The sequence below is a fragment of the Cricetulus griseus genome (assembly GCF_003668045.3).
Source record: "Cricetulus griseus strain 17A/GY chromosome 1 unlocalized genomic scaffold, alternate assembly CriGri-PICRH-1.0 chr1_0, whole genome shotgun sequence".
In the NCBI taxonomy this organism is placed as follows: domain Eukaryota; kingdom Metazoa; phylum Chordata; class Mammalia; order Rodentia; family Cricetidae; genus Cricetulus; species Cricetulus griseus.
The window spans coordinates 83,339,218-83,366,735 of NW_023276806.1; the positions used below are offsets into that span (position 1 = coordinate 83,339,218).

The following is a 27,518-nucleotide window of genomic DNA, read 5'->3' on the forward strand; positions in this document are numbered from 1 at the left end:
TTCAACATGTAATCAAACAAATGAAATTAAAATGAATACCACTGGTACCACCTACAAGATTGACAAAAAATTAAAATGGAAAGATCTAGTACTGCCAGGTAGGTTTGTGGGAAAGTCAAGAAATGAAAAACTCTTGTGAAATGATGGTGAAAAGGAACTCTGTAGACCTCTCGAGGGTATATATACTAGTTACCTATTGCTAGCTAGCAGATAGATTTAACGATTAAAATAACATTTGTCATCTTAGCTTCTGTGGGTCAAATGCCCAGACATGTCTTGCTTGAATGCCTTCAAGTATAAAGACTAAGAGCTGTGTAGAGCCTCAGAAATCAAGTTAGGCCAGATATGGCCCTCTTATATCAGGACATAAATGGACTATGACTGGATAGGACGTCTACATTTGATGGTTGCAGAAATGTATCCCATTGTTTAGAATGGAGCATGTAGCTCAATGCAGGTAGAGGGCTTTAGATTGCTAGCAGGTTTCGAGGTGAGTTATTTAGGGGGAGAAAAAGGGGGTACATACAGATAATCTTATAATGCCAGGTGTGTTATTAGAAGAGGGTGTGTACACAGCCTAAGCTAAGTGGATTCTTGTAGTAAGTATGCCTATTGCCCATATAATGGTTTATTGAACCATTTTCCAGTAAGTAGAACAAGATCTGTGGAAAATGGCCAACTCAAGAAAGGTAAATATACAAGCTGAGCATAGGCATTTTGTAATTCCAAAATGGAAAAAAAAAAATGCTCAGTGCAAATACCACATTATGCCAATCGAACAAGCACAGGTGGTAACTGAATGAGTTATCTCAATGGCTGAAGCTAGGATAACTCTAACAAGATAAAACAGAATAAGATGATAATACAAACTATAAAATACCCATGAATCTATACTGAGTTAAGTGACTGAAGAGTAAACATAGGAAAAAACCTCCCATGAAAATGAATTTCAAAGTTTATATACCTCACCCTCAGAGTTGAGTAGAAAAATTCACTACATCTTAGCTATGGGCTGTACACAATGATTGTCTTCTGAAGGAAGGGGAAGGGAAGAGTCACTTTACAGAATAAACGCAGATCAGTAAGAAATTCATCTAGCATGCTTGAGGCCCTAGGTTCCATCCCCAGCAACACACACACACACACATACACACATACGGAGGTGGGGATGGGGTGGGTGGGTGGAGGGAGAGAGAGAGAGGGAGGGAGAAAGAGAGGGGGGGGAGACCAGATACTCAAGGCAGCTGGCTATTAGGTAGAAGGTTTTTGTTTGTTTGTTTGTTTTTTGCCTGTGGTAGTAGGGACTAGACCAGGGCCTCAGGCATGTTAGACAGGGGCTACACCACTGAGCTACATCCTACCCCCACACCCCTATCATGCCATTACTTCTTTATCTGCATCACAAGGCCTGCCTAAAAGAATTGCTTTTTTAGCACTTCATGAACTAGTACTAATGCATATTATTTCAAAATAGTTCACAAGAATGCTGTGAAGTAGGTTTTAAGTACCAACTCACATGAAACTGACAGAAGGTAATGTCTAAGAATCATAATTGCAGTGCTAACCCCAGTGGATCAATAGCAACCAGCATTGCTAAAGAAACATGTGGTTACCCAAACTACTCCTAAGAGAACAGGCATTGAGAAGTAAGTCTTTCCCCCAAGAAATAGGAAGTTCATTCAAAATCAATGTCATTACAAGAATTCAAGTTGAGTATTTTCCATCACTCTACTTTGCAGTAAAAAGAGAAACTTAGATCTCTTGCCTTCAAGGCATATCTTCCTGGAATTGGTCAAGTTATTTGCAACATGTAACAGAAGGCCAGGCATAACAGTACACACCTTTAGTCCTAGCTCTTGGAAGGTTTAAAAATGTGGATCTGAATTTGAGGCCAGCCTAGTCTATATATAATAAACTCCAGTCCAGTCCAGATTATACAGTAAGACCCTGTCTTAACAAACAAACAAAAAACCCAACATGTGACAAAACTGAGCAGCTGAGAATGATCAACCATTAAATATGTTACTCTTTATGAAACTCATGATTTCTTAAACCAGGTGGCTCAATGGAGAACTGTCTAATTTCTAACTAATAACATAGTCTCATGAGGCAAAATAAGGCATTCACATAATGTAGGGCCTGATCAAAGGAAATCCAAAAGAGTACACCACCCCTGAACAAGATTTTATGTAGCAATAAGGCAGATGCCAAAGACAGAATTCAACTTGAAGAGGCATCCCACTGGCTGGTTCTGGTATGTCAGCACTAAATTTAAAAATTAACTACTCAGCAATAAAAGCAAACAACCTGCTATGGACTGAATGTATGTTCCCCAAATACATGACAGAATCTAATCCTAATGTTAATGATCAAGAGAGGCCTTAGGGAAATAATTGAGAGTAGCACTCTTACCAAGGGATTAGTGCTCCAAGGAGGTGACTCAGAGAGGGCTTGCTCTGTGCCTATGAAGAACCAGGGTCTTTGCAAAACTGTAAGGCCCTCCCTAGAGCCTAATCATAATGGAACCCTAAACTTGGCTTTCTAGCCTCAGAAGCACCCAAGTTTACAGTGTTTATATAGTCCATTGCATAATATTTTTCATAGCACCCTGCGCTAAGAAAAAAAAAAAAAAACATTTTTAAAAAGTAGATAAAAGGAACTACAGGCAACTGAGTAAAACTGGGAGCTGGAGATGTGATGCTCCCCAGGGAAGAGCGTATCAATTGTTTGACCACTACTAAACAGCGATCCCTGAAAACATACATACAAGTAAAAGCAGGCTGTATTTAGGATTTTATGTGCATATAAATATGTATATATGCATGCAATAACATTAGAAAAAAAAGAAGCTAATATTTGAAAGAATGAGGGGAAAGTATATGAGAAGGTCTGAAGGGAGGGAAGGGAGAAATGTTCTAATTATAATCTCAAAAAAAATAGGCAAAAGATTTGAACAACCATTTTATCTAGGAAGACACACAAAACTAGCACATGAAAAGATAGTACTATGACAATACCTATAAAATCACAAAAAGAGGGCTGGAGATATAGCTCAATGCTGAACTACTTGCTTAAAGTACACAGGTCTGGACCAGTCCTCAGCAGCACATACACACTCAACAAAGTCACAAAAGATACCACTGTCACCTACCAGGCTGTCCTTAAAAACACTGACTACGATCAGAGTAATAAAACTCTCATCCACTGCTGGTCTGAAAACTCAATGGCACAGCCACTTGGGTAAACCTTGGACAATTCTGTAAGATTAAGCATACATTCACTATAGGGTGTAACAACCCCACTCTTACTAGCTATTGTTTTTCTCTATTGCTGGAAATCTAAGCCAGGGTCTCACATATGCTAAGCAAGTACTCTACCACTGAACTATAACCACAGATTCCCCTTACTCCCAACTTCTAGTTCTTTACTAAAGGAAAATGGAAAAAATAAAACAAAAACCTGTACAGAAATGTTCATAACAGCTTCACTCAAGGATCTAAAGCTAAAAACAAATATGTCTCAAACAAAGGAATAGATAAATATATCTATACAGTGTAGTATCAGAAATAAAGGGAAATTCTAAACATAAATAACTTGAGAAATTAAAATGAAAAATTTACACACACACACATATAGTATGATATTACTCAGTTACTTTAGGAGAAGCAAAATAAGTTCAGAGTCCAGATTAGATATTACCAACGGAATACAGGTACAGATTAAAAACAAAGAATGAAGGAATAGTTAGCATGTATATGTGCTGACCTGAACATTGATTGTGATTATATAATCTACACATGTAAAACTTCAGACCTAGCTGGGTAGTGGCGATGCACACCTTTAATCCCAGCACTCGGGAGGCAGAGGCAGGCAGATCTCTGTGACTTCAAGTTCGAGACCATCCTGGTCTACAAAATCTAGTTCCAGGACAGCCTTCAAAGCCACAGAGAAACCCTGTCTTGAAAAACCAACCAACCAAACAAACAAACAAACAAAAAAAACCAAACTTCAGATTGTCTAATTGTTGAAAATGAGCTTTTAAAAGAGCAAGTAAAACTAATGACCATACACAAATCATGCTAGATGCAAGGGGGGGGGGAATCCCTAGAGTTTATAGTGATATAAAAAAGAAATTGAATAAACAAATACATGGAATGAGAGCCCATCCTCAGACCAGGAAGCCAAAATCCCAATGCCAGGTTTGGGAGCATGTGGACTCCTGGGCAGCACGCGTATCCTATGCTAATGCATCAGGTTTGACTTCTCTTTAGGCAGCCCTACCAATAGACATAACCTAAATCTAGTCACAGGAAAAGACCAAGCCAAACTGAGGTCATTCTGTAAAATAACTGTCTTGGACTCTTTAAAAAATGTCAATTAAGTAAAACATACTACTAAAGGACTAGTCCTATCAAAGAGGCATGAGATGCTAATGTAACACAGAATCTTACACTTACATGTTCTGTACCATGGCAAGGTATTAGCCTGACCCTGTTAAGCATCTCAATTGTAAAAGCAACTCTCCCTCATCTTCTTCCTTGCTCATCAGACTTCTGACTACAAAACAGCAGTTTTCAAGTGTGTGTTTCCATTACATACAATGATAACCAAAGAATTTACAAAGCTGATTATAAAAACTTCTTGTGCATTGGACTAAGATTAGCTCCCTAACCACTATCACCCCTGGAACAGCAGTCATAGTATCATGGCACTCACTGAAATGGTAGACTTAGCAAACTGCTTAACTCTGCAAGTGCCTGGATAACTTTACTCAGAAAAGACTAGGGCTAGAAGGAAACTCAATTTTTAAGTGGAAAATCAATTCAATATTTAAATTGACAACTCCATTTCATAAAACTGCATGAGATACTGCCTTAAAATCTTGACAAACCAACCAGTGGTAAAACAAGTCAGGACTTGATAAGGTCATGCTCATCTCTGAAGAACACAAATCCTCACCAGTCTACCACCAGAGCAGAATATGCCTGTTAGATGAATACACATACAGAAACTTAGGACTGGAGGATGTCTGCACCTTTATTCTTAACTTCAAAAACCAGGGAGTTGAGTCTTTAAAGACTGTGTTGCACTGAGTACTTGGTTTCATCTGCATATTTAATGATATACACAGACTAAGTAAAGAGCATTCAGTAAGGTGTGCTTAGCAAATCCTGCTTACAGGAACAAGGTAATAAAACTTCATTTTCAAAATGCTTAAACCCAAGTCAACACTCTTCTTTGAGAATATGGAAGGCATTATTCTTGGTTTTATAAAAGATTTTCCTATTCCATCATCTACAATCACATTCTTGCTGATGCTAGTATGTTATGATCAATGACAGAAACTTACAGAAAAGTCTTCCTTTTCAACTTGAAACCCCAAATTTAAAAACTATATCCTTGATAAAACCGGCAGGTATTTTTATAATATAAGCAAGCTATCACCCTAAAATGCTGTCCAAGGTAGAATCAATACAAAACAAATTGCTATTTAACCTATAAAATTAGTCTGTGTTCCCTACAAATCTATAGATATTTTAAACACATTCTATTGAAATAAAAATTAAAATAACTGTCAATTAAAAGTTTTTTTGTAGAGTTAAAGTTGTAGCTTGATGATAAGACACCAACTTTGCAAGCACAGGCCTTGGGCTTACTCCCAGGAAGGGAGAAAAGGGGTAAGGACACTAATTCTATGCAGAAATAAAATGATTGCCATCTAATCTCTTATTTCTAACTATCAAATTATGAAACCTTTCAACACTTTAAGTGAACAATCAAAATAGTCATTTATTCAAGTTTAAGGCCAAATTTCTCATCTCAAAATATAAGGAAATACATGTACTATACAATAAAGGTTATTTTGCTGACTTCCTGAGGTCACAGATATGCGAACAGCATATAACATGACTCATGACATCATTGATGCACCTTCTTCACCTGTGGCATCTTGAGAAATATGAAGGTCTTCAAGCATCTCGGCCAGACTAATTCGAGGTGCTCCTTCATCATCTGTATCACTTTCCACAGGGACGGTGGAATCTAAGGAAGCCGAGAGATATTTCACATATAAAAATACAGAAATGCACAAACAACCACCCCTACCATCATCAGTACTTAACTAACTAATGAACTAACTAACCATGCTGTAGTACAAGCTCTCAGCTCTTACATACAGCACGCTTTCAAATACTTACTGAATAAAGTAGCAAATTAAAGAGCTAGCAACATAAGGAATGAGGCTGGGATAACAACTGCATCATATGTATACAGCAAATAATATTTAGTAAATTTTACTGCTCCTTATATAGGTAAAAGCCTGACTACAGTAGTTTATAAGACAAATAAAAGTCACTTATGGAAAGTAAAGTTTAAAAATCCTAAATATCCTCAAAGATACTATCTACAACATGACTTTAAGACACCTAAAGCACCAACCTCTATAAATGTTGACATTTTTTCTAATTGCCTCATCTTCTTCAAGATCTTCAAGGAAATCTTGATATTGCCTACAAGAAAAAGAAACTTTGAGCACCTTCTCAAGTATTATCATACAAAGGTCAATAGATGCTAATAAGTAGGCAGGCTGGAAAACAAATTTCCTTGCAATATTATATAACTGATGAATATTAAGGTGATATTAAATGCAAGACAATGAAGATACCTCACCTTCATTCTATCCAAACATGCCAATTCTTACAGACAAGCAAATATATAACCTTTTAACACTACCGTTAATTTGAGGTGTTCTGTTTTGTTTAAATGATTTATTTTTATTTATGTGTGAGTCTGTATGTGTATATCTGTGTGACTATATGCCAGAAGTGTGAGGGGACCCACAGAGGCCAGAAGAGGGAACTGGATGCTCTGGAGTTAGAGCCACCCCATGTGAGTGCTGGGAACTGAATTTAGGTCCTCTGAAAGAACAGGAAGCATCTTTCCAGCCCAGAGGACAGCGTTGAGTCAGTTCTCTCCTTCAGTTTTTATGTTGGCTCTAGGGGCTGGAATTCTGGTCACAGAGCTTGCACACAAGAGCCTTTAGTTGCTGAGCCATAAGCTCCAGGCTAAGATTACAGATGAAATAGTCAAGTATGTACTTCTAAACAGTTTAACATGATATATATATATCTATATATCTATATAAATCTATATAGATATATAGATATATAGATATTACTTTATGACATGCCATTACTTCCCAATAATATAAAGTCTTCATTTTTCTCAATGTTTTTTACCATCATCAATAATTAAGGTCACACAGGCTGAAGAGATGGCTCAGCAGTTAAGGCTAGTGGCTGGGCCTCCAGAGGACCCATGTTCACTACCCAGCACTGATATTATGGCTCACAACCATCTCTAACTCTAGTCCTAGGGGATCTCACACCTTCTTCTGGCCTCCATGGAGACTGTATGCACATGCAAACACTCATACACGTAAAGATAAATAAAAATACCCCCCCCAAAAAAAAGAAAAGAAAGAATTAAGAATTAAGGTCACATCTTAAATTCATTCAATAAACACTTTTAGAAAACACTATTTTTACTTTACTTAAGTTATCTGAGTAATATCTAATGTCAATTTGTAACATCCACATGGTAATATTCATTACAATTGATCTTTTAAACTAAATTATTTATAACAAACCTGTAAAAGACAATAACCCAGGAAATAATTTCTGAGCTGTCATTACATTCTTTTATCAATTCTCTTATGTAGATTCCATTCATAACTTTCTAATCCAAAGTTAATTTTGAGTGTAAAGATCTATTGGATAATAGCAATTTCTTGACAATGTAAGACTAATTTCTAAGGATTTCCCTTGAAATAACTTTTAAGGTTTAATAAAGGAAAGCAGGACCTTTCGTCATCTGTATCCATGTCTTCCCTGTCTCTTGCAAGTTCTTTTAGTTTCCAGTTTCTACGGCGCTGGCGTTTGGTACGGTCATAGCTCTTCTTAATTAACACCTGTAACAGAAATATCTGCAGTTACAGGACAAGAGACACACAGTAGGGAAAAAATTTAAAACTTAGGCATGCCAGGGAGTCGAACTGATGGTGGTAGTTACACTTCAGAAGAAAGGTGTGGAGATCAACAGGCAGTGTCAAGAGGACTTTTAAAACCTTTACCATGTATTAATGAGGATGCATTTGAGCATTATTTATACAACTGCGAAAATTTCAAATGACTAAATGTTAAATTTTTAATGCCAAAAATTTACACTGTTTTTCCTTAAACTTTAATTTTCAGTCACCACTCATACAGTACTTTGAAACATTACAGATGGACATAAGCACTTACAAATTTTTTTTTGTTTGCTTGTTTTTCAAGACAGGGTTTCTCTGTGTAGCTTTGGAGCCTATCCTGGCACTCGCTCTGGAGAACAGGCTGGCCTCGAACTCACAGAGATCCGCCTGCCTCTGCCTCACGAGTGCTGGGATTAAAGGTGTGCACCACCAATGCCCGGCTAAATTCAAGTTTATTCTAAAAAGATTAAGCAAGTAGGAGTAGGAGTATCATCCTTCATCCACTGCTATTTATGAAGGTTATTACTCTATAGACTTCACAAGTAAAAGTCTTTCTTCATGAGTTGATACTAAGATTATTTTCAGTTCTAATTTGTATTTAATACTAAATAATGGTCTTATTTCTAAATATCCTTTGGAGAAAATACATAAAATGAGCTGAACCTAATATCAGATTTAGTCTGAATAAATTTTAAAAGTCATCATTTCCAGGTACAAACATATTTTCACTCTATCAACAGTATTTTGAGTTTTGTTTGGCAGTGCTGGGGGACTGAAGCAGAGCTTTACACATACTAGGCAAATACTTTGTCACCAAGTAATATCCCCAGTCTTCTGTCCATTTTTGTTTTATTGAAACAGGGTCTCATTAAGTTTCCCAATACAATCTTAAATTCACTTAAACTCACTCTCTAACCCAGGTAGGTCTTGAACTTGTGATTCTCCCAGCTCAGCCCCCTGCATCCCTGAAATTGTAAGCCTATGCCACCAACCAGGTCAGCAGTATCAAGTGTTTGCTAAGAAAATGAAAATTTGATTATTGGAGGTGGGGATGCCCTGAATATATCCTCAGAATTACATCAACCCTCTATAACACTGAAAAAATTATAACAACAAAAAAACCCTAAAGCCTTACCACATCTGGAACTCTATCTGAGTTCATTTTGTTGACATGTTCATCATTTAAATTACAGTTGGCCAAATCAAATCTGAAATGTAAATAGTTAAAAGTTTAATGAGTATCCTTTGTATATAATCCTTAATCCTTATATATAGCATCTCTATATGTATACACACACATACACATCTATCTTTCCTTTTTTTTTTTTTTTTTTTTTTGGTTTTTCGAGACAAGGTTTCTCTGTGTAACTTTGGAGCCTATCCGGGCACTCACTCTGGATACCAGGCTGGCCTCGAACTCACAGAGCTCCGCCTGCCTCTGCCTCCTGAGTGCTGGGATTAAAGGCGTGCGCCACCAATTCCCAGCTCACATCTATCTTTCTAAGTAAAAGATTTTGTATGCTCTCCATTTTAAGTTTTGAAATTTTGGGCTGAAAAGATGGCTCAGTGGTTAAGAGCACTGGCTGCTCTTCCAGAAGCACTCACATGACAGCTCACAACTATTTTAACCCCAGTTCCACAGGATCCCAGCCTCTGTGGGTACCAGGCACATACACTCATGCAAGCAAAAGATGAACATAAAATTTTAAATTTTTAAAAATTAAAATAAGTAAGTTGTGAAATACGCTATGTAAAACAGGAACATATTGCACTGTTAAGTTTTTAACTGTCCACCGTGGGACCTCTTTTTCACATACTTGTTAAAAAAAGCCGGACAGACTGACACAGCAGCCTTAATTTCAGGATGCAACTAAATGAGTCTGCGTAGTTTATAAAATAAGCAACAATCTTGCATTCTGTTGTAAATGCAACTTTAACTGGGGGCAAAGCCCATGTCTAGAGCACACTGATGAGCTCAGATGCAGAGACTGTTATTTACTTTATGGGCACTGTCTGGCATATAGGGCTGTTGCTTTTTTAATTTATTAATTATGTGTATATGTATGTGCCTACATACATTTATGTACACTATATGCATGCAAATGCCTAGAAGTCAGAAGTGTCAGATCCCTTAAAACTGGAGCTACTAATACTTGTCACCTGCCTGATATGAGGACTGGGAACTGAACTTGGGTCCTCTGAAAGAGCAGTACACACAACCTCTGAGCCACCTCTTTGGCCCCTATTTCCAAAAAGTAAAGTACTTTCACAGCCATTAAACAACCCACTACCACTAAAAATCTATAAATATCCATCAAACTATATAAATTCAGTGTTTAATTACCAAAATCTTTGAATAAATGTCTCTTTCAGATGATGGCCCAAATGGAACAGCTATTGGCTTTCTGTCCAATACATGGTTTTACAGTTATCAATAATAAAATAAGCTAGTAGGTGCTTAAGAACTCTTAAATCTTTTTTGAAATTAACAAGTTTAAATATTTATTGGCTCCTGAAGAAAACTTGTAATGCTATCGGGCAAGTTAAAATACAACAAAATAAAACAAACCCCAGCACCAGGTCTCCAGGATTTAAAAGATGTCCCAAGTGAGTTCGACAAAAATACTGTTTATCTGTATTCATTTCAGATGTCTTCTGGATCCAGACTTCCCCAAGGGTGTGCTTAACAGAAAAGAAAAAAGATTCAATAACAGAACAACTCAAGAATCGTTTCATTTAAAAATTAAATATAATACTGACTTTTTTTCTCATTTAATATACCTTTTTCTCATTTAGAACTGCCAGAATTCTAAAACAATCAAATCTAACAAACTAACAAATCAGGAATAGATAAAATGACTTAAAAGGAAACCATAAAAACTTGTATAAAACACAAACATCGCTCAATGAAAATACAAACATGCAACATGGTGTTTTCCTTTATCTGGACTCCACATTTTATTATTACCAACAACTGAAAACCAACAGTTTTTTCAACAAGCAAGAATGTATAGATGCTGTTTACCTTTTTTGATATGATTCCAGCCCCCGCACTTCTTTTCAGATCCCTGACTATGCTGCATTCCATCACAATAAACTCTTCAAGCTGTTTAGGATGGCATAAACTATTGAAAGGATGACTCCAGAATGTGTTTCCATCAATATCTGCAACTAAGAAAAAGCATAAAAATCATGATAACTAACAAATTTTTGAGTCATTAAACATGTTAACCAGAAAGATGTATGTAACAAGCAGGAAATATCCGGCCAACAGGAACAGAAGTCAAGCCACTTTAAGTTATCACTTACTTCCAAACATGAGTCCTAAATGTCCCATGGCACAAGGGGAAATACTGGGAGTCAAAAATATTTACATCTCACTTAGATGTTGTAAGCAGAATGCCACTGAACAAATTCAGTCAGTTTTATGGTGATTTCACGTGATGACATTTGACTGTAGAAACTAATTGGTCATCATAGCTCTTAAGTTATAAGCCATAAAGCCTACTTTTATCTGAAAGATAAGAATGCCCACCTACCCTATTACTGCAAATAGACCTTAGCTGATAATAATATAATCAATGAGTTTCTGAAAAGTATCAGAAATAACAGAAAACTAATAAGTTAAGAAAAAGATAGAGGAGACAAATACCAAGACTTCTATCACTATGCAGTCTTCCTTTAAAAAAAATGATTTATATAAAAATACACTAAAAATGACCCTTAAAAAATCATGAAAAAAAAAAAAAGCTGGGCATTGGTGGCGCACGTCTTTAATCCCAGAACTTGGAGGCAGAGGCAGGTGAATCTCTGTGAGTTCGAGACTAGCCTGGTCTACAAGAGCTAGTTCCAGTACAGCCTCCAAAGCCACAGAGAAACCCTGTCTCGAAAAAACAAAAAAACAAAAAAACAAAAAACAAAAAAAAATGATGAAAAGTTAAAATTCTTAAACTAGGTGTTTCATTGGCTCACAGCTCAAATATCCCAAAATTTAAAATACTTGTTAAAAACAGGCTAGACATACAGTTTTGCAGCAGAATCTCTTCCTAGCAGGCACAGGGCTCTAGGTATGATTCTCACACATGAGCACATACATCTGGCAAAAGACTTAGTCACCAAAATTATACGAATCAGAAAGTTGTTAGAAAAATGAATGGAATAAAACTGAAATACCTAAAAGTTCACAGAACTGTTTCTTTAAAAGAGAAATAGAGTAACAAAAAGCTTTATAATTCCAGTATTTTTAAGTACTAATCTTAAGTCTTCCAAAATAACATTATCAAGAATGACACTTGGGACTAGGGATGTAGCTCACTTAGAAGAATGCTTGCCTAGAATCCATCAAGCCTTGGGTTCAATCTCTAGTGGCATATTTCAAGGCACATTTCTCTGATCCCAGTACTGGAGAGGTGGAGGAAAGAGGGTAAGGGACTGAAAGTCACCCTTGACTACATGTAGAGCTCAAGGGCAGCTTAGGCTACAGGAGACCCTGTCTCAAAAAAAAAAAAAAAAAAAAAGAGGGTGGGGGAATAAACAATGACCACGAGTGATTACTATTTACTATAGAGAACAACTGTTAAAGTAAACCTAGTTCCAAAGCTTACCTTGTAGGGTATTTGGGTCTATGAGATGGATGGCACTAGTTACTCGAATACAAATACAAATCTGGCTCATATTTCCAAGACTCTGCGCCAATTTTGGTGACAGGCAGACAACATTGTCCTAGGCAAAAAGAAGTAACATCTAAAACAAGGCAAATTCTAAGTTAGCAGCCTTTAACACTCATTAATAAACCTGGCAAAATTGTTCTTGCCCAAGCAAAACAGTCTGTCTGAATGTATGTATGGGCTGGTCTAGAATTATCAAGCCTCATGATTCAGCCTATAGGATGCTACCATGCCTGGCTCCACAGCATTATACTTCAGTCTTGGGCCAATAAAGGACCTGCAGATAAGAGTCTCTACCTTAGAGAAATGGAAACACTCTCCACATTCTTAAGATGGGCCCATTTGTCTTAACTGAAATATCCTTTAAGAATCATCTTTATAATTTTAAAATTTATAATCAGCCTTCCAATCCATGTTTGTTAAATTCATTTCAATTTAATTGTAACATACTTGCTTGTCATTGTATCTGTATTGATAATATAGTGTATACACTAATCAAACCATAGAGTAACCGTCTAAATCTCCTTGTGACAGACTTCTTTTGATCTCCATAAAACCAAATTTCAATGGGAAAATACATTTCTCTAAAACAGCTATATCACTGAGCATGTAATTAAAGACTGAATGACTGAAAAAGTCACATCTACATGTACAATGGAAGATACTGTATTAACCAACAATGTTACTCATTCATTTCTTAACTTTATTAAAAGATACAAATGGCTGGGCATGGTGGTGTACACCTCTAATCCCACACTTGGGAGCAAAGGCAGAGAATATCTGAGTTCCAGTCCATCCAGGATTTAAGAGTAAGACCTTATCTCAAAAAATAAGCAACCAAATAAAATTTAAAAAAGAATGTGGGTCATACATAAAGCTGTTTATTTTATTTTATTTTATTTTATTAGTTCAAATTAGGAACAAGCTGGCTTCAGATGTCAATCCCTTCTCCCTCTCCCTCCCCCGAAACATCCCACCTGCCCCTAGCCATCCCCCTTCCACTCCCCAGGCAGGGTAAGGCCCTCAAAAGAGGCTCCCCAAAGTCTACCACATCATCTTGGGCCAGGCCTAGGCCCTTCCCCAATACATAAAGCTGTTATCTGAGCACATTCACAGGCTTTTCCAGTGGGGGGGGAGGGGTCACTATTCATTAACACCTATTCCAACTTTTGGTTTTGAACTCAGGAGCTCCCAAAGACAAACAAACACATAATCAGCTTTCTATGTCCATGTGTTCCATACCCTCTAGCTCATCCAACTGTGGATCAGAAATATTTTTTTAAGCACTGCACCTAAACTGGACAGGTGGAATCTTTTTGTTTTCATTCCCTAAAATTAGAGCTGAAATAAGAACCATTTACATAGCACACATACTATATTAAGTTTAAGTAATCTATTAATGAGTAACATATACTACACAATTTTATGAGAGATTTGTATATCTCTGGAGTTTGTTGTCTACAGGGAATCCTAATTATCTATAGATACCACAAGACAACTACAGCCCTTCATTTTATTTAATACACCAGGCCTAATTATGCTGTCATACCTAAATTTATATTACTCAAGGCTTTTATTGTTTTTCATGAGGACTGGCAAAAAGTGGTACTCAAAATAACTACTTTTAGCTAGAACACAGCTATGGTCATTTGCTTACATATTAACATCTATGGATACCCTTGTCAACACTGGAGTTGAACAGTTCTACTGGAGAGATGGACTGAAAGCACAAAACATAACAGAAATATTGTTAGGGGAAGCCTGCCAACCATATTTTAGGCTGTCATTTCATCCCTGGTTTTGTATTGGTATATAATTCAGTGTTAACAACTTCAAAAGCTCTAGTCACAGACCTAGGTACAGAGAGTAGTTTCATCACTTGTGGTTACATTAAGTCATCTATCTAACCTTTCTAAGTTTCAATATCATCATCTTACGTAAGACATAAATCTAAGTGAAAGATACTGAAGTATATAAATATCAGCTTAATGTAGAAAGGCCACCATAAATTATAATATTGATAATTTTTTAGTGATTTAATATAAACACAAGTTTCTACATGGTAAAGAGCTCTTCGTTAGTAAAACCTTTCCTTTCTTGTTTGAGATAGTATCATATAGGCTTTCGTGAAACTTTATTTGTAGCTGAAAATGACCTTTAACTGTAGGTGTGTGCCAACACATCTGATTTTATATGGTTATACAGACTGAACCCATGGCTTCAAGCACCTAGGCAAACACTCTATCAACTGAGCTACATCCCCAGCCCAGTACAACTGTTATTACTATCTGTTGAAATTTTTTGGTTGTTTTTTTGAGAAGGGTCTCACTATGTAGCTCTGGCTGTCCTGGCCTTAAAACTCAAGAGATCTGCCTACCTCTGCCTCACAAATGCAGAGATTAAAGACATGTACTACAACACCCGGCTAGTTATTGGAATTCAATCATTTGTCTTTTTTTAAAGTTTGATCTTAGTACATTTAAATGAAATGATAATGTATGTTTTAAATGTTTTACTGAAATTATGTTTACAAGCAAAGATGATTCTAGGATCTCATTTCCTTTAATACTGTAAGCCAAAATCCTGTTGGCCAGGCTAGAAAGATAGCACAAGCTGATTCTCAGCACTCAGGTAAAAAAGCTTATACGCCTGAAATAGGGAAGTAGAGACAAGCAAAGTCCAGTGGCTCATTAGCCAGCTAATCAGTTGGTTCCAGGTACAGTGAGAAACTATCTCAAAAAATAAAATGGACAGCCATTGATGAAGACACCTAAAACTGACTTCTGGCCTCCATATGTACACATCTATATATACATGCACTCACGTGTACATATACAAAACTCTTACCCACACATATTCCAAAGAGGCTCATTGATCTTTTTAACTACCATTTCTTATAAATGAAAGTTTTATGAAATTAGTGTATGTCCACTAAGACTCCAATTTTTAATAAAAGTGTATTATAAACTTTTACAATCAATTTATTATAATTTTATTATTTGTCTGTGTATATGTGTGCATGCATGTTCATGAAGGTGTACATGTTGAATCAGAGGACAACTACGTGGAACTGGTTCTCTCCTACCTTTACATGGGTACCAGAGATCCAACTCGAGTTATCAAGCTTGCATGGCAAGCACGTTAAAAAGGCTGAGCCATCACCCTAGCCCAATCTTTTCCTCATAGTACACCAAAATGAAGAACATTCCAATTCATAGTTATAAACACGTATTTTAAACCTTTTTAACAAAGCTGAGCATGTCAGAAATCATTTAAGGGAAGTCATTCTTACTTTTAGCCAGTAGGAAACCAGGAGCAATAAATTATATATAGCCAATTAATTACTATTCTCTTACAGCCATTAATTATATGAAGAGAGGTACCTTGCATATTGGAACAATTTCCACAGAAAAAGTGCTCTTGTAATTGTATGTGTTACTATGGATGTCTTGGGAGATCAATCTTTGTGATGCTTTGTATCTGTTAAAAAAATAATAGTATTAATGAAAGGGACAAGTCCTTCCTTGTATAAAGTTGGGGACATCAACTTTCATCAAATCAAAGTCCACTGTCTTCAAACAGCTTCCTGATGGTGTGGTTAGCTTTACTGCCAACTTGACATAACCTAGAATCACCTGAGAAGGACTGTCTTAGTATTGAGAAGGACTGGGTTGGCTATGAACATGTCTATGGGGGACTGTCTGAATTAACTAAATTGGTGTGGGAAGAACCAGCCTCACAGTAGCACATTCCCTAAGACAGCAGTTCTCAGTCTGTGGGTCCTGCCTATCAGATATTTACATTACAATTCATAATAGCAAAACAGTAATGAATAGCAATGAAATTTGGGGTCACCACAACATGAGGAACTGTATTAAAGGGTCACAGCATTAGGAAGGTTGAGCACCACTGCCCTAGGCAGAGGGTCCTGAATTGTTTTAGAATAGAGAAATCTAGCTGAGAACTAACAAACAAGTGGGTGGGCATGTCCACATCCATTTCTCTCTGCTCTTGGATGTGATGTGACTCATTGACTTGACTTACCCATGATGATGAACTGAAACAACTGTAAACCTAACAAACCCTTTATCACAGCAACAGACACAAAACTAGAACACAGAGAAAAGACTAATTTTATCCACTTGTATTTCAAACCTTCATGAGAATGACTACACTCTAAGCCACACTAATCCACCTCCCAGGTCTTTGTTCCTACTAATCTCAGCTTTCAATATAAACTCAGCTTATGAAAACTTCTCCCATCCTGAAGTCCTAGTTCTTCTATCCATGTTCTATGATTCAGCATTACAGTGCTTATTATTATGGGGCTATCAAAAGAGTCTTCAGCACTCATTGGCTAATATAAAATGGATAACTCAATGTTTCATGATTGTTTAAACAGTGATGCTAAAATTTAATTTTAACAAAATATGTTATCTAAGCCTAAAGAACAGATGTGACCTATGTATGTCCTATTCCCAGATCCATGGACTTACACATTTAGGTTTACAACATACCTACAGGGAACTGTACCCTGAAGAAACTCTACCATCTTCTGAGCATGTTGTTTTGAAGAATAGTAGAAATCCAGACCATCTAAAAAAATAATAAAATTGGTTCTGAAAAACAAGGTTTTCCTCTAACATGATTACAAATTAAACCCATAGGCAAGATATATTATTAAAAATATTATAGTCAGATTGGGGATATCAATTAAGACCTGTTTGGCAAAAAAAGGCAGACAAAAATCTGGTAAAAGTTAACAAATGAAAACAAAATTCACATTAATTCACAAGAACAAAATTCAAGGCCAAGAGAGAAAAGGGGGAGAATATTTTATGTAATAAATAGAACAATCTACCAAGATGATGACAGAGTCCACCTAGATTAACACACATGAAAAAAAGTTACATACCTAGACCGAACAAAGCAGTCACTAGACCACATTATCTATGCCAGTGCAATATCATTTAACACTATCAACAAAGGAATAGTCAAAAGCAAATCTACTGCTAAGAAATATTTATGAGATACCTAAATAAGGATTAAAGTTACCCATAATAGCCATAGCAATATTGAGGGAAATGAGCAAATTCACAAGACTTGCATGAAATTAAAACAGTATGGGACTAGCATAAAACTAAGTTCATGTAAACTTGAGATTGCAGAAATAGGCTATTACATTTAATCAAAAGAACTTAACAGATAAAAGATGAATTTAGGCACTTCGTACCAATTAAAGAGTTAACAACTAACTATGAATTAAAGTTATAAAGCATATAAAAAATAGGCTATGTTTATGACCTTAATTAAATTGACTAATGAAATGCACAGTAGATAAATGAAAAAAAATGATTAGATGGTGTTGTATACAGTTTCCTAGAGACTGAAACATTCCATCCTGCAGGGATACTTAGCAGAAGGTAAACAACTCAAAATAGCTTCACAAAGTCCCTAAACTACCCAGATTCACTAGAGCCCTGCCTGCCACAGTAAGCAGAGCTAAGCTGCAAACAAGACTCTGAGATCAGACCAGCTGCCTAGAAGAGTTTTAGACCAAATGAGTCACTAAAAAAGGACATTCTTCAACCTGTTGAGCTGCCTGCAGGCTATGTGTAGTATGTTCCTGGTTCCCAGCTTTGTGAGCTATTACTTATATACATGCAGGCAAAACATTCATACATATAAAATAAATAAATTTTAAAAAGTTAAAAAAAGTTAATGTTTGCAATAGAAAGGACAACATTAAGAAAAGGAAGAGACAGGCTATAGTCCTATAGAAAACGCTGCAAATCACAAAGGGAGTAAGAGATTTATATGTAGAATACGCTTCATATCAATAGTCCTTAGTGAAATGGAAATTAAAGCCATAGTAAAATACCACTACAGGCTTCCGTCTACCAAGATAGTCAGTAACTAAAAGAGAATCTGGAACTTTTCAACACTCCTGTCAGGAATGTAAAGACCACAGCCACATACACTGTGGCCATTTTGCAAACATAACCACCAACATAAATTTTCCATATAACTCAGACTTCTGTTTTTAAATACAGACTCAGAGACAGAGCTCATGAGATGGCTTAAAGATGATAGATGTTCCCTAACTTCCACACATGGCATGACATATGCCACAACAAATAAAATTAAATACATAAATAGTGCAATGAAAATGATTCTTGAGAACTAGCTGAAATAGATCAATGTCTTAAAGGGAAATGAAATTACTTATGCCCAGGAGATACCTCACTAAATGGCTTAATGGACAAGTTCTTCAAAAGCATAGAGTTAATGAGCACTGAAGAAAATGAAGAAAAATTTTGTAATTTTCCCCATTGCTAATGCAACTGATAAGCAAAATTGGACAAAAAGTTCAGAAACACATTTAAGTATGTATGTATGTATGTATGTATGTATGTATGTATGTATGTATATGTATGTACATACACACACCAGCACATCCTCAACAGCTGCTCATACAAAATCCCAGTACTAAGAATGAGGCAGGAACACTGAAAGTCCAAGGACAGCCTAGGTTACATGGAATCCATGTTTTTTTTAATGTGTTTTGAGGGGGTGGAGGGGTAAGAGGTTAGTTTTTTTTTTGTTTTGGTTTTTTTTTCTGAGAGAGAAAGAGCATGAAGTTGGAAGGCAGTATCTGAGAGGAGTTGTAACATACAATTTTTTTTAATTTAAAAAGCATGAGAAAAGGAAAAGAAGATGTAGCTTCAACAAATATTATTCTTAGCACTAGAAGGTAACCAACATCCTAAAAATACATACAAAACTAGACAAGATAGATACATGAGTGAAGGATAACTAACAGATGACTTACATTAGAAACAAATGATTAAGATGCATAAGAAAACTGTTATCCCTCATACTAATCAAGAAGTACAAATTAAAACAATATGCCATTTAGAAAGGCCAATACAGTTCTTAATCATTACCAGTAAGTGTCTGGAAAAATGAAAGCTTACTAGTGCAGGGAAAAGTATACTAGCACTACTATGGGATATCAAAATTTATATTTTGTAGCAGGAATAATACAAACCCAGAGGTAGATCAGGGGTTCAAGCTGAAGATCGGAAAAGCAAAGCAGCCAAGCAACCAGAGAGCTCTTACCTCTATCAAGGCTGGAGGAGGGATCCTGACCTTAATGTGGTTACAGACTAATTTCCAGAAGACTGAATACTGAATGCCCTGTTCCTATCTTATATACCTCTTTAGTACTGGGATTAAAGGTATGAGCTCTGTTTCTCTTTTAGACTGATTCACTCTCACGTAGCCCTGGGTGACCTTGAACTCACAGAGATCCATCTGCCTCTGTCTCCTGAGTCCTGGGATTAAAGGTGTATGCCACCATCTCAGGCTTCTATGGCTGTGGCTAGCTTTGCATTCTGATCTTCAGTGGCTTTATTAGATCATAACAATATATCACCACATATTTGGATTCTCTTGTCCAGTAATTCTAATTCTTTAAATCAATTCAAGAAAAACCACTACATATGCACAAAGACAAACATAAGGATAATTATTCAGTGCTGTTTTCAACAGCAAAAAATAAATGTAAGTCCACTAAAAAAAACAATTTATATATCCACTAACTAAAGACTATCAGACAACAATTAAAAATAATTAAGTGGAACTATATGCACTGTTGCTGGACGTCTTCCAATGTGTTAAATGTGTATCAGTCATGGAGCACTACATGAGAGCAACTATTGTTTTAAGGAGTATATTTTGTTTTAAGGAATTATATACTATCTCTAGATATGACAGACAGATGGATAAGGTAAAGTGTGGGAAAAGTCCTTAATTTTTAAAATTATTTTTACATACACATTTTGTTTCTATTAATGTGTGTGTGTGTGTTTATATACACATATGCAAGGTGCCTGCCTATAGGACAAAGAAGGCATTAGATTTCCCGGAGCTGGATTACGGGTGGATTTTGAACCACTGAAAATGGGTGCTTGAAACCAAGCTCCAGTCCTCTAAAAGACCAACTAGCACTCTTACCTGCTGAGTCATCTCTCCAGTTCCAATTACATTTTTATTTAAGTTACTAATATACAAGCTAAGTAAAACACTCATTTAAGTCAAAACTTAGTAATGAAAAAAGACTTTAGCTGGATGAAGGGTTGTTAAACCTGCAGCATTGGGGTTTGACAGTAATTTGTAAAATGTATCCAGTCTTTTGTCAACAAAACATTCTGTGGGGATAATTTCTAGTTAGATATGAATGTGTTCCTCGCCTCATACAACTTAAAAACAAAGCAAACCAATAAAAACAGACTCTCATGTTGCTCAGGCAAGCTTTTATCAAGGACAACCTTCAAACTCTAGCTCCTCCAGCCTCCAACTTCCAAATACTGAGATTCTAGATAGGCATGTAACACCACACCCAGCTTTGAGTTTCTTTATCAGGCATTACTCAGCACACTTTGTCGAGGGATTAGCCAATAAAGGAACCTTATACACAAATGTGGTGGTTTGGATGAAAATGGCCCCCACAGGGTCATAGGGAATGGCACTTAAGGAGTTGTGCCCTTGTTCGAAGAAGTGTATCACTGGGAGAGGTCTTTGGGATTTCAGATGCTCAAGCCAGGCCAACTGTCATTCTCTTGCTCCTGCCTGACAATCCAGATATAGAAATTCCAGCTATCTCTCCAGCACCATACCTGCCTGCAAGCCACTGTGCTTCCCACCATAACAATGGATTAAACCTCTGAATAGTAAGCTAGCCCAATTAAATGCACTTTTTTTTTTAAATGTAAGAGTTGCCATGGGGCTGCTCAGAGTCATCTGATGCAAGAGACCAATGCGCCAGACTCAGTTCGGCGGTGGTGGGTTACAAACACTGAAAACCCAGAGGCAGCCAGGCCTCCATCCACAGGCCCAGGTAGGCCAGGAACTGTTTCCGGTTCTGGTTCATCATCGCTGCTCAGAGTCATCTGACTCAAGCATACACAACAAAGAGAAAATATTAAGAGCAGCAAAGGAAAAAGGTCAAGTAACCTATAAAGGCAAACCTATCAGAATCACACCTGACTTTTCCTTGGAAACTCTGAAAGTCAGAAGGTCCTGGATGGATATTCTACCTACACTAAGAGACCATGGATGCCAGCCCAGACTACTATACCCAGCAAAGCTTTCAATCATTAGAGATGGAGAAAACAAGATATTCCATGACAAAACCAGATTCAAACAATACATATCCACCAATCCAGCCCTACAGAAAGTACTGAAAGGTAAACTGCAACCCAGGGAGTTAACTACAACCAGAAAAACATAGGCAATAGATAATCCCAGTTTACCAACAGTCAAAAGAAAAAAGGGATAGAATCCCAAACATAATTTCAACACCATCACCAAATCAAAAACAAACAAGAATGAACAATAATCATTGATCATTAATATCCATCAACATTAATGGTCTTAACTCTCCTATAAAGACACAGATTAGCAGAATGGATAAGAAGACAGAATCCTTCCTTCTGCTGCATACAAAAAACTCATCTCAACCTCAAAGACAGATGGTACCTAAGAATTAAAGGTTGGGGAAAGATCTTCCAATCAAATGGACCCAAGAAACAAGCAGGGGTAGCAATCCTAATATCCAATTAATTGGACTTTAAACTAAAATCAGTCAAAAGAGATGAAGAAGGTCATTTCCTACTCATCACAGGAGAAATCCATCAGGATGAAGTCTCAATTCTGAACATTTATGCCCCAAATACAAAGGCATCCACATTTGTAAAAGAAACTTTACTAAAATTCAAATCACACATAAAACCGCACACACTTATAGTGGGAGATTTCAACACCCCACTCTCACCACTGGACAGGAACACCAGACAAAAACTTAACAAAGAAACAAAAGAACTAAGAGAAGTTATGGCGTAATTGGACTTAACAGATATCTATAGAACATTCCACCCAAATACAAAACAATTTACTTCTCAGCGCCACATGAAACCTTCTCTAAAATCGACCACATACTTGGCAACATAGCAAACCTCAACAAGTACAAAAAAATTGAAATAACCCCCTGTGTCTTATCAGACCACCATGCTTTATTTAAAATTAGAATTCAACAACAACAAGAACTACAGAAAACCTACAAACTCATGGAAATTAAGTAACACCCAATTGCACAATTCATGGGTCCAGGAAGAAATAAAAAAAGAAATTAAAGATTTCCTAGAATTCAATGAGAATTCGGACACAACATATCCAAACCTATGGGATACTCTGAAAGCAGTGCTAAGAGGAAAGTTTATAGCGCCAAATGCCCACGTGAAGAAACAGGAAAATAATCACATTAGAGAATTAACAGCACAACTGAAACCTTTAGAAGACAAAGAAGCCAATACACCCGAGAAGCAGACGCCAGGAAATAATCAAATTGAGGGCTGAAATTAATAAAATGGAAACTAGGAGAACAATACAAAGAATTAATATAACAAAAAGTTGGTTCTTCAAGAAAATCAACAAGATAGACAAACCTTTATCCAAATTTACCAAACAGCAGAGAGTGAACATGCAAATTACTAAAATCAGGAATGAAAAGGGGGTCATAACCACAGACACAGAGGAAATCCAGAGAATCATCAGGTCATACTTTGAAAACCTATCTTCCTCAAAATTTGAAAATCTAAAGGAAATGGACAATTTTCTGGACAGATTTCATTTTCCAAAATTAAATCAAGAACAGATAAGCAACTTAAATAGACCTATAACATCTAATGAAATTGAAGCAGCCATTAGAAGTCTCCCAACCAAAACAGCGCAGGGCCAGATGGCTTCAGTGCAGAATTCTACCAGAAATTCAAAGTACAGCTAATACCAATTCTCCTCAAAGTATTCCACACAATAGAAGCAGAAGGGTCATTACCAAACTCTTTTTATGAGGCAACAATAACTTTGATACCCAAGCCACACAAAGACACAACTAAGAAAGAGAACTACACACCAATATCCCTCATGAACATTGATGCAAAAATTCTTAATAAAATATTGGCAAATCAAATCCAAGAGCACATCAGAGAAATCATCCATCCCGATCAAGTAGGCTTCATCCCAGGGATACAAGGATGGTTCAACATACGAAATCCATCAATGTAAACCACCATATAAACAGACTGAGGAAAAAAAAAAAAAATCACATGATCATCTCACTAGATGCCGAAAAAGCCTTTGACAAAATCCAACATCCCTTCATGATAAAGGTCCCGGAGAAATCAGGGGTAATAGGAACATACCTCAACATAATAAAAGCAATATACAGCAAGCCTACAGCCAACATCAAATTAAATGGAGAGAAACTCAACGCAATTCCCCTAAAATCAGGGACAAGACAAGGCTGTCCACTCTCTCCATACCTCTTCAATATTGTCCTTGAAGTTCTTGATATAGCAATAAGACAACAAAAGGAGATCAAGGGAATACAAATGGGAAAGAAGTCAGACTTTCACTATTTGCAGATGATATGCTAGTCGACACGAGGGACCCAAAAAACTCTACCAGGGAACTCCTACAGCTGATAAACACCTTCAGCAAAGTGGCAGGATACAAGATTAACTCAAAAAAATCTGTAGTCCTACTATATACCGATGACACATTGGTGGATAAAGAAATCAGAGAACCATCACCCTCTACAATTGCCACAAACAACATAAAATACCTTGGAGTAACACTAACCAAAAAAGTGAAAGACCTGTACTATAAGAATTTTGAGTCTCTAAAGAAAGAAATTAAAGAAGATACCAGAAAATGGAAAGATCTCCCATGCTCTTGGATAGGCAGCATCAACATAGTAAAAATGGAAACCTTGCCAAAAGCAATCTACAGATTCAATGCAATCCCCATCAAAATCCCAAAACATTTCTTCACTGACCTTGAAAGAACAATTCTCAACTTTATAGGGAGAAACAAAAGACCCAGGATAGCCAAAACAACTCTGTACAATAGAGGAACTTCTGGAGGCATCACCATCCCTAACTTTAAGCTCTATTACAGAGCTATAGTCCTGAAAACAGCTTGGTATTGGCACAAAAATAGACAGGTAGACCAATGGAATAGAGCTGAAAACCCTGAAATTAACCCACACACCTACGAACACCTGATTTTTGACAAACAATCCAAATATATATGCTGGAACAAAGGGAACATCTATAACAAATGGCGCTGGCATAAATGGATGCAAACATGTAGAAAACTACAGATAGACCCAAGCCTTTCGCCCTGTAAAAAAATTAAGTCAAAATGGACCAAAGACCTCAACATAAACCCAGCCACACTGAACCTACTAGAAGATAAAGTGGGAAATACCCTTGAATTAATTGGTACAGGAGACCGCTTCGTGAACATAATACCAGTAGCACAGACACTGAGATCAACAATTGATAAATGGGACCTCCTGAAACTGAGTAGCTTCTGTAAGGCAAATGACATAGTCAGCAAGACAAAATGACAGCCCACAGACTGGGAAAAGATATTCACCAACCCCCCATCTGACAGAGGGCTGATCTCCAAAATATACAAAGAACTCAAGAAGCTAGTCTCGAAAACACCAAACAATCCAATTAAAAAGTGGGGTACAGAACTAAATAGACAATTCTCAATAGAGGAATCTAAAATGGCTGAAAGACACATAAGAAAGTGTTCAACATCCTTAGCCATCAGGGAAATGCAAATCAAAACAACTCTGAGATACCATCTTACTCCTGTCAGAATGGCTAAAATCAAAAATACCAATGACAGTTTATGCTGGAGAGGATGTGGAGAAAGAGGAACACTCCTCCACTGCGGGTAGGAGTGTCAACTTGTACAGTCACTTTGGTAATCAGTATGGCGACTCCTCAAGAAAATGGGAATGAGTCTACCACAAGATCCAGCAATTCCATTCTTAGGCATATACCCCAAAGAAGCACATTCATATAACAAGGACATCTGTTCAACCATGTTCATAGCAGCATTGTTTGTAATAGCCAGAAACTGGAAGCAATCTAGATGCCCCTCAACTGAAGAATGAATACAGAAAATGTGGTACATTGACACAATGGAGTACTACTCAGCGGAAAAAAACAATAGAATCTTGAAATTTGCAGGAAAATGAATGGAACTTGAAGAAACCATTCTGAGCAAGGTAACCCAATCACAATAAGACAAACATGATATGTACTCACTCATATGTTGACCTGCTTTATGATACATAGTAGTGACCGTGCTTTATCAGAGCTGTTTTTAATGATGTTGCTCAGAATGGTTTCCTTCCAGATGATGACTGAGAAGCTAATTTAAAAAAAAAAAAATGGTGCCAGGTACCACAAGGGTAACAGAACTGTGCTGTTTTTCTGGGATTTTGTTTTTTACTTTTTTTTTTTTTAAATGGAGAGTGCTGGATGTCTCTACAATTTTGTTCAAATGACTGCAGAACCTGGAAAAGCCATTGTTGCTATTGATGCATAACATACTGCCATTATTGGTCTTTCAATATAAATATAAATATAAATATAAATACACACACACACACACATATAATTTGAATTTTTGGAAACTTTAGCTGTGTCAACTTTGGAAAAAAGTATCCCAGTTTACTGCTTTCAGTTGGCATTGTACAAAAATTAACAGCCATATTGTTCTAGAAATGTTGAACTTAATTTTTTTCCAGTTGTACAGGGGTAACACACTGTATATATGTAAGGTCTTCAAAAACAAAAAAAAAAGAAGGGATTTTGAGACCCATCCCATATGAAGGGATGCTCTCTTGACCTGGACACATGGGGAAGGGCCTAGGCCTGGCCCAGGATGATGTGGTAGACTTTGGGGAGCCCCTTTTGAGGGCCTTACCCTGCCTGGGGAGTGGAGAAGAGATGGCTAGGGGCAGGTGGTATGTTGGGGGGGAGGGAGAGGGAGAGGGAGAAGGAATTGACATCTGAAGCAAGTTTGTTCCTAATTTGAACTAATAAAGTAAAATAAAAATTAAAAAAAAAAACAGTTGCTGTGGTCACAGTGTCCCTTCAGAGCAATTGAAATCCTAACAAAGACAAGGTATCACTAAACTGTTTCATGATGTAGACAAACCTATGCCTACCAGTAATATGCTCAACCTTAGAGGCCTAGATTAAGTTTTCACATAACCGATACTATTTTCTCATTTAAGGAATTTGGTCATTTCTTCAACAACAGTCACTAGTAAATCTGCCTTAGAAAAACAACTCTTGTCTAACAATAACAAGCACCAACCAAAACCTATTACTAGCAGAAGTCTTGTGTTTGCTTTAAAATATTTATATTCTAAATTATTAATTCCAGAACTATGGCATCTCTATCAAATATATGCAAGTATACTGTATCTATAGTGAATGTTATGGGCCTGCACTGTCACTCAGGGGCAGTCATGTAAAACCCAGATGCTAATCCCTACTACCATCAAAGAAACCACACCAAACAAAAAACAAACTCTGAGGCAGAACTTATAAACTACTACGAAATTTTTTAAGTTTTAAAACTATTTAGACATTTCACTATTCATCACTCTTGTTTATATTGAATTCTATTCACCACAAATACCTCTCAGTACAAAAAATACAGAGAAAAAGTACAAAAGAACTTAAGAAATCTTCCAATCAGAGCAATCTGTCCAATATGAAACAAGTTTTTAGTGAGTTTCTTATTGCAGCACTTTACATTACATTAATGGAGTCACTGGCTTATTCTTTAAGATGAACAACACAGAGGGCAATAGTTAATATTAATTATCATTATATTTCAAGAATGGAGAATGGCATCTATTACAAACCAAATGCTTAATGAAT

The 27,518-nt window shown here is 36.7% G+C and overlaps 1 protein-coding gene across 1 annotated transcript in view; it reads right to left on the reverse strand.

Moving 5' to 3' along the window:
• Positions 1 to 5,764: 5,764 nt before the first annotated feature.
• The window catches only part of Nmd3 (NMD3 ribosome export adaptor), a 31,737-nt gene continuing 9,983 nt past the window's right edge, over positions 5,765 to 27,518 (reverse strand). The window contains exons 8-16 of the mRNA XM_027391781.2: positions 17,214 to 17,292; positions 16,080 to 16,176; positions 12,634 to 12,751; positions 11,055 to 11,200; positions 10,599 to 10,711; positions 9,165 to 9,237; positions 7,863 to 7,969; positions 6,439 to 6,509; positions 5,765 to 6,042 (exon numbers count right to left, since the gene is read on the reverse strand). Of these exons, the coding sequence (XP_027247582.1) occupies positions 5,912 to 6,042; positions 6,439 to 6,509; positions 7,863 to 7,969; positions 9,165 to 9,237; positions 10,599 to 10,711; positions 11,055 to 11,200; positions 12,634 to 12,751; positions 16,080 to 16,176; positions 17,214 to 17,292 (935 nt within the window). The 3' untranslated portion in view covers positions 5,765 to 5,911. The remainder of the gene's footprint in view (positions 6,043 to 6,438; positions 6,510 to 7,862; positions 7,970 to 9,164; positions 9,238 to 10,598; positions 10,712 to 11,054; positions 11,201 to 12,633; positions 12,752 to 16,079; positions 16,177 to 17,213; positions 17,293 to 27,518) is intronic.